The 8,001-nt window shown below is 38.2% G+C and overlaps 1 protein-coding gene across 2 annotated transcripts in view; it reads right to left on the bottom strand.

Moving 5' to 3' along the window:
• Ercc6l2 (ERCC excision repair 6 like 2) overlaps positions 1–7,968 on the bottom strand; it is a 202,456-nt gene extending 194,488 nt beyond the window's left edge. Inside the window, exons 1-2 of one of the 2 annotated variants that reach the window (XM_031359701.1) lie at positions 7,847–7,968; positions 6,785–7,013 (exon numbers count right to left, since the gene is read on the bottom strand). In XM_031359701.1, coding sequence (XP_031215561.1) covers positions 6,785–6,824 — 40 coding nt within the window. In that variant the 5' untranslated portion in view covers positions 6,825–7,013; positions 7,847–7,968. The remainder of the gene's footprint in view (positions 1–6,784; positions 7,014–7,846) is intronic. The other variant, XM_031359702.1, reaches the window with a different exon arrangement.
• Between the last annotated feature and the right edge of the window lie 33 nt (positions 7,969–8,001).

The raw sequence follows: 8,001 nt of genomic DNA, 5'->3' as shown, positions 1-8,001 counted from the left end.
TCTTCTTCCTCTTCCTCCTCTTCTTCCTCCTCTTCCTCCTCATTCTCATTATCATTCTTATTCTTATTCTTAACAGTAGATGGAGGCTACTGCAGAGATCCATAAACTGGTCAAAACGTCTACAATGCAGTCTTACCACTAGACCTGAGGCTCACAGGAACATCATGGAAGGGAGGGGGTGGAAAGATTGTAACAGAAATCAGAGCACCTATTGCTAGATAGTGTCTTCTAGAGGGTGTGAATTTGTGTGGGAGGACACAGAGGAGTTGGAATGGTGTGGGGTTAATATGATCAAAGTGCATTGTACTATGTATGAAATTCCCTCTCCTTCAAAATGGACAAAGAATAAATAGAGGCAAATTTAAACAAATGTAAATCTAGGTGGCTAAAGAATATATTAACAGATGCTCAAACTCATGAGAAACCATTTATTAGCCATCCATAAGATAAGCAAATACTTGAAAAAATGTGAGACCATGTGGTAAAACAGTACCTTATCCACATTGCTAGAGAAAGCAGAATTTAACTACTAGTCAGTCAATTCACTGCTCATCAACTTAAATGCATAACATGACACAAATCTAGGCATATCTGGGAAGAGGGAATCTTAATTGAGAAAATGCCCCCATAAGATCATCCTGTAGGTAAATCTATGGCAACATTTTCGTGATTAATGATTGATGTGGAGGGCCCAGCTCACTGGGGCGGGGGGCAGTAGCAATCCTGGTACTGAGCAAGCAAAGAGAGGCAAGATAGTAGCTCGCACTCCGCCATGGTCTCAGCTTCAATTCCTGCTTCCAGGCTCTTGCCCTGGCTTCCCTTGGTGATGGATGTGACCTGGGAAGTGTAAGCTGGGAAAGCAAATGCTTTCCTCCCCAAGTTGCTTTTGGTCATAGTGTTTATCACAGCAATAGTAATCTAAGATAACCAGCTCGTTCCTACTAGGTCTGTGTCACATGTTGACACACAGAAATTATGTCTTTGGTAGTCAGTGGCACACTGTAACACCCCTGCATTAAAGGAAATATTGGTGCACGCTGAAGGGACAGGTGAGGAAAATATCATACATATAATAGAGTATCCTTTGGAAATTTGAATTAACAGATATCCACAGAGCAATGTTAACAAATCTTTAAAACATGCTGTAAATAAATAAGTATTGTGTTTGTTAAAATATAGTACAACCAAACATTCTGAAAAAATGCAGCCAGGCATTTTTTAACAGGGGACAAGTTCTAAGGAATGTATTGCTAGGCAATTTTGTTATAATGTGAACATCACAAATTTCATTTACATGAACAACAAAAGCATGATGATGCAGTCTTGTGAGAACAATATCGAATGTACAATCTGCTTACCAAAATGTCATGTACCACATGGCTTTGCATTTATGATATATATCAAACTTATTAGAACAGATACATGGGGAGTGGTAATGGGGAATGAAATTAGGAATAAATGCCTGAAATATTTGCTTCTGGAATCCTAAAGACTGTGTACTATGAACCAAGGAATACTATTACCCCTATTTTCTGCCCTGCAATCAATTGGAAATATTGATAAGATGTGAACTCTTCAACTCTAAATGTACAGTGTGATAGAGGAAGATGACACAAGATACAGTTAACCACATAGTAAAAATATGCTAGGCTCTGGAAACCATGAATGAGTGAATAAACAAACAAACAAAACCAGGCAAGTGCCATCAGGAAACTTGGAAGAAAACTGGTATTCTGGAAGAGATGGAGTTTTAAAATGGCAATGAAGAATAGTTAACATTTGATACAGTATGGTCAAATTTTATTCATTAAAAAAATAAACAGAAAAGTCAGAAAGTAGAAAAGCCTTTTAGGAACTATAGGAGAAAACCCAACAACAACTTAAGTTCCCTTGAAATGTCTACAGTCTTCAGGAGATTAGCATCAGGGGGTCTTAAAGGCAAGGCTGAAAATCCAGTGACCCCAAGAGCAGCAGAGTGCCACTGTGGCTTTGCCATCAAGTCAATGGCATCTCAAGGACAGACAGAAGCCATATGATGCTCCCAGTATGCCTACTAAGCTGAGCTGCCAAGGCTACTTGGTTATTGGCAATGACTTTAGGGATCAAACAGAGCTGTTTGATGTCTCCTTGAACTTTCATATGAGTGACTAGCAGATTGAAGCTGCCTCCAAGAAACAGTGGGAAAAGGTCTTGGGAAATCCCGACACTAAAATTAAGCTCTGGGTATTCTGAGTTTTTGTTCCAGCAGCTTCATTAAGTTTCTGTTCCTATTTCCATACTAAGATGTTCTAGCCTTCATACAAGGCTTTAGTTTTAGTTCATCATGCATTTGTACAGTAGGTATGAATACTCAGCTTTGAACCTGGTCAAAGGCTAACAGACCAACTGCTGTATCTGGCCAGTGCATGGACAAAGAAGTTAAAGAGCGAAACATGATCACTGGATTTCCTGGACCATTTAGCCCCAAGTCAGAGCAACCTAGAGGCAGATGGAGTGCCACCACTCAAGAGGCAGGGGTCTAATCTGAAGAAGCTGGGCAGCTCTGACCTGTAAACTTGATCTCATTGCCATTTAACCTTAGCCCATCTTCTCTGGGTCCTTAGGTGTGAATGTCATAGTGTTTTTTCTTTTTTCTGTGCAAAGCTTTTCTATCATGAACAGCTCCAAAGTCCGTAATTGTACCTGTCTAATTACCTAGAAATTGACCTCTAGTATTTAAATATGCCTTCCCCAATGACTTTGTTATTATTTTGTCTGTTTGTTTTAAAGATTTTCTGTAGTTTGGCTCTCTTTGCAGTTAAAGTTCTGAAACTCTTACTGCCAAGAGTAGGCTCGGCTTCACCCCAATTAGAATGAGCCTGGATATAGGAACAGAGCCTGGTGGTTCATGATAACTCAAAGAAGGTTCTAGCAGGTTACAGTACTCAGAAACTAAATATAGTCCTTGACACTTTGTTTTACATGTTAGCATGTTAACATTTTCCCAACTGTGCTTCTGTCAATAAAAGCTCATTAAATGTCTCCTCTGTAGAAGGGACAATCTGTATCAAGTAGCCAGAAAAAAGAATGAATCTAGCAACTCGTTTGCTAAAATTACCATATTTACGAAAGTCCATTTAAAAAAAATCTTCTTTAATATAGTAAATGCATGTGTTCATGGGGAGATTTTGGAGAATATATACTTTGTAGCATGTGAGAACGTAAGGGGTCTAGTGTCCAGCTTCAGTTTTTAAACTGTCTATTTGTGTATTTGTGTGTGTGTTTATGCATATGTATGTAGGTGCATGTAAGTACAGGTGTCCACTGAGACCTAAGAGGGTATCAGATCCTTGGGAACTAGAGTTCTTTGTGGTTACGAGCTTCTTGAAATGGATGTTGGAGACCAAACTTCTGCCTGAGCAGAACTCTTCTATGCTGGGTCGTCTCTCTAGTCCCAGTGCCCAATTTCTTAACACCATTTCACAACCCCATGTGAAGTCATATAACTGAATGTTACAGTTGTGAGCCATCAGCAGGAGGTTTCTGAACACAGAATGACTAAAAATTTATTCAAAATCAGAGGTGTAAGAGTCCAGAGAGCTTATGGTAGCACCTGCCAAGTGTCTCTATAAGACTTCATGCCAGCCTTGGTTCTGAGCACACAGCTGTGCTCTTTGCATGATGAGTCTCACTACCCAGTTCCCAAAATGGTGCCAGAGATAGCTCAGAATTGAGACTATTGTATTCTATGAATTTCAGTGTTTTTAGTTTTTTTTTTTTTACAAAGTTTTCTAATCTTATCGAAACATAATAGCTTAATGATGGAAAAGTCAATATTTTTCTACCATCCTTCTTCAATAGGTATCAAAGTAATATGTCTTTCAGTAGATTGTGTTAGAATTCTTGATTTTAAAGATTGTTTGAGGTCTTGAGTTGAGCTTCATAAAAATATCCAATGGGTCTGGCTTGAGATTTAGATAGAATTTCCAATTTTCTGAAATGGCCCTAAACATTCTTATACAATTTTGTACAATATAATTATATGAACTGGCATCTTCAGCACTGACAAATTAAATTAAAATATTGATCAATTCTGAAGAGGTTCTACATCCTACAAGTAGTTGGCTAAGATTCACTTTTTTATGTAAAAATAAATGAGCACGTCCGTCTTGTTAATGAACATATTTGTTCCTGCCTTTAATAAATGGTAGACTTATACATGTAGGCAAAAGAATTGCTATAATTGATTACATATAAGAAAAACTTATCCATGCTGATAGATACTAGAAACTAGATAACACTTATCTAGAAGTATATTAGCTACAATCATTTTTATCAAGTTGTTCACTGTTAAATTAACTTCTAAAAGAGTAATTTACAAAAATTGATCTCTACTAAATAAGCACTCACCTCAAGGGCTAACCAGCTTTCTCGTAAGTCTCTAAATGAGTAATTATATAGATGAAAATCTTTAATTTCTGGCTTTCTCTGTATAATACATGTGATAATCCTGCGTCACAAGGTGGTACAGAGTAGCAAGCTCTGCATTCTATTGCTTCTTTGTGCTACTGAATTCATGTCCTGGGCTGGAAACGTATGTGCTGTTTCTGGCCAGTTCACCTATATCTGATACCCCCATCCAGCTAAGAGCTGAAGGTTGAAAAGGCTAAAGAGTTGTTTTAAAGAAAAATATTATCCATAAATAATCAACTCAGTTATAAGTATGTTCCTACCATCTCAGGGGCAGTTCAGAGAATTAAGCTTCCATTATAGTATATCTGTAATGGACTTGACTTGAAGTCACTTGGAAACCTTAAAATGTTGCTTTTGCATATGTTCATGGCTTGATTAAGATGCTCACATTTGGTTAGAGATTATTCTACTTTATGTTGCTCACTTCTTATAGCATGTATTTTCCTCACAATGAAAAAAGTGCTGAAGAATCCCTCGTGTTTTAGATATTACTGAGTCCATCTCCATATATTCAGGCTTTACTCACTTATCCTACAGAAGTCTATATTTAAGTATAGATCATCCAAGAGAGAAACATAATAAGATAAAAAGATGGCCTCCTAACAGGAGAAAAAAATCATTCACTTTTGAGGGCTGGTGAGATGATCCACTGAATTAAAGCCTTTGGCACCAAGCCTGCCAACCTGAGGGGACTCCTACAACCTGCATGGTGGATAGAGCAAACTGATAGCTATAAACTATTTTCTGCCCTCTATCTGCATGCTGACACATACACACACACACACACACACACACACACACACATGCCACCACCACCACATACAAAAATAATTTTTAAAAACATAAGGAATCATTTTAATGTAGATACCAAATTCTCAATGAAAAGGAAAAAAAAGGGATGTCTTATAATAATGCAAAGAGTTTGCATATAAACAGTGCGACTCACTTGTTAACTTATTGCTACATATTTTGCTAATAAATCATTAGTCATGGAAGAAGCCATGTGTAATGTTGCACTTGTATGTTAAGAAACAGAAAGATTTTTGCTGGATAAGGGTCTTATTTACATGCAATGATTTTTTTAAAAAGCTGATAAAAATGGCTGTCAGTAAAAGCAAGTACATAAGACAGATGTAGAAAACTCAGCTTAGAACTCATACAAAATATACCCAAGAGGTAAACCAATCCAATGCTATGATGACAAAATAATCAAATCATTAGTGTGTGAATCATACAAAATAAAGCCATGATTAATGAATTCAGCGTCATAAAGAAAATGTGTGTGTGTGAGCACTGTGTGTTTGGGTACTGGAGAGAACATTGTTCTAAATTAAAAGAAACTGAGACAAAAAGATAAAAGCCAGTATCTAAAACTTGACTTTTTGAAGAATATTTGCAGTGTTTTCTTATAAAGTGCATGACAGACGCTCGAGGCAAGTTGACTGTGGCTGGGAAGTAGATAACATTACAAAACTGTTAGTAATTACACAGCAGAACTCCCTATTTCTAGAAGCTGCTCCTGAAATTTAGGGTAGAATGTCAGGAAGTCTGCAGTTCATTTTCACATAGCACCACTAAGAATACATGTACACACACATGCACACACGAAAAAATATTGATGTTTTAGTATATAATTTGAATTTAAATAGTAGAAATGTGATGATGTGAACCTTTGGTTGTGGTTTGTTATTTTTGTCTTTCAATTTTTTTGACATAGTAAAAATGTTTACAGTCAAAATCTGGGGAAAATATAAAATCATTTCTTATAAGATAGTTCTAGAACTTCTAGAAAAGCTCTGAAGAAATTCTCTTCATGAAAGATGCAGAACTAAGCTCAGATCTCCAGCTAAGGTAAGTAGCCGACTATCAGGAGATAAGAGGGTGAAGAGAAGTATAAATGCCCTCCATGAATTGGGTACTAGGAGGAAGCCTGCCATTCTGTACAATTAATACAGAATAACAAAAATAATGAGCCAGTACCCTGTACAAGCAAGTTAGTCACTTCTAAATAGAAGTCCAAGAACATAACTAAATCCCTAAAACTTAAGCGGTTAGCCTTAAAATACCAGTTATCTGCATGTCTAGATATCTTGTGTTCTCAGGATAAAGAGGACGCCAATACTCTAGAGAACCATATACCTTTATGTTCATGAAGGTCAGTATGTTCTTAACTATTTTCAATGTTAAAAGTTTTGAACCGTTACATAAACCTTAGGAGAAGGTTGAGTTGAAGTTCTGAGCTAGTGACAGCTAGCAGGTCTCATAAGTGGAATGTCTTGAGTATAACCACTGTACTGTCTCAGCAACATAGCAAAGAAGCAGACGAACTTACCTGAGTAGCTGAGGGTCACATTGAACTTGTGTCTGGGCATCTCTGTAGTACTGTGGTGAGTACAAAATGCTTTCAACTGCTGCGTCTTTATAGTCCAGGCTGAGACAGAGTCCCAGGCAGCATGTTCCACCTGTTCAATGTAAGGGTGAAACAGTGGGCTGAAGAATCTGTCTGTTGTGTGGTGGTGACAGTGCAACTCGCTCTCCAGCTGCAGTTGGTATTGGCTCACCTAGGAGATAACAGAGTGATGGAGAAGCTGCTTATTTGGAGGATTGGGCAAAAGGCAATGCCAATCACATGCCTTTATAATAAATAAGGTTTATGCATCAACTGAGTTATCTGCTATGGCCTAAATTTAACACAAAAGATTAACAACTAAGAAATTGGTGTTAAAATGTTATTATTTTAACAATTATTTAACAAAAATAATATTATTATTATTTCACAATCAGCACTCACTTATTTTGTTTTTAGTCGTGTTCCTCTTCCTTTGTGTTTCCTTTCATTCTGCCACCCCTTGTATGTTTCTCTTTACTCTGCCCCTTTGCTTTCAAAGGCGAGGCTGGCCCTGAACCTGTAATCCTGCCTCAGTGTCCCAAGTGCTGGGATTACAAATGTGCACCACCATGTCTATCTTTTAATATGTGCTTTGAAAATCTCTCACAGTTCACTGTCATTTCCACCAAGCCCTAGGATCAGCTGCTAGAACTAGTCCTAGTCCCTCACAGCTTCATCGTATACTTCGGCTCTCTGGCACTCCCCAAGTGCTCAGATGATTTCTACCTGCTTCCAAATGCACCAGAATTAAATACAAGGTTTCCCAGGCAGCTGGGAAGAGAAAACCTGTGCTTTACTCTCTCTTCTATTGCTAATAATAAAATACCATAATTAGTAATAAAAAGAAGTTGAAAACTAGGCAGAGATGCACCCCAGTTATTTGGGAAACTGAGGTAAAGGGATCACAAGGCCAGCCTGGACTGTACAGTCAGATCTGGTCTGAAAAGAGAAATGGGAGAGGGGGATGGACAGTAGAAGGGAGAAATGGAGGGGAAAAGTGCTTACTTTGGCTCACAGTTTTGGTCCAAGGTCAAGGAGCTGGATCTGGTGAAGGCTTTCTTGGTGGCAGCATCTAGATGTGCAGGGCAGCACATGTAGGGAAACGGGAGAGACAGATGGGGGCGGGGGAGGAGATGTGCAGGGCAGCACACGTAGGGAAC

Source organism: Mastomys coucha, unplaced genomic scaffold (genome assembly GCF_008632895.1).
Source record: "Mastomys coucha isolate ucsf_1 unplaced genomic scaffold, UCSF_Mcou_1 pScaffold7, whole genome shotgun sequence".
Lineage (NCBI taxonomy): Eukaryota > Metazoa > Chordata > Mammalia > Rodentia > Muridae > Mastomys > Mastomys coucha.
Note: the sequence above shows the minus strand (reverse complement) of the source record. Positions and strands in the feature narration are given on the sequence as shown.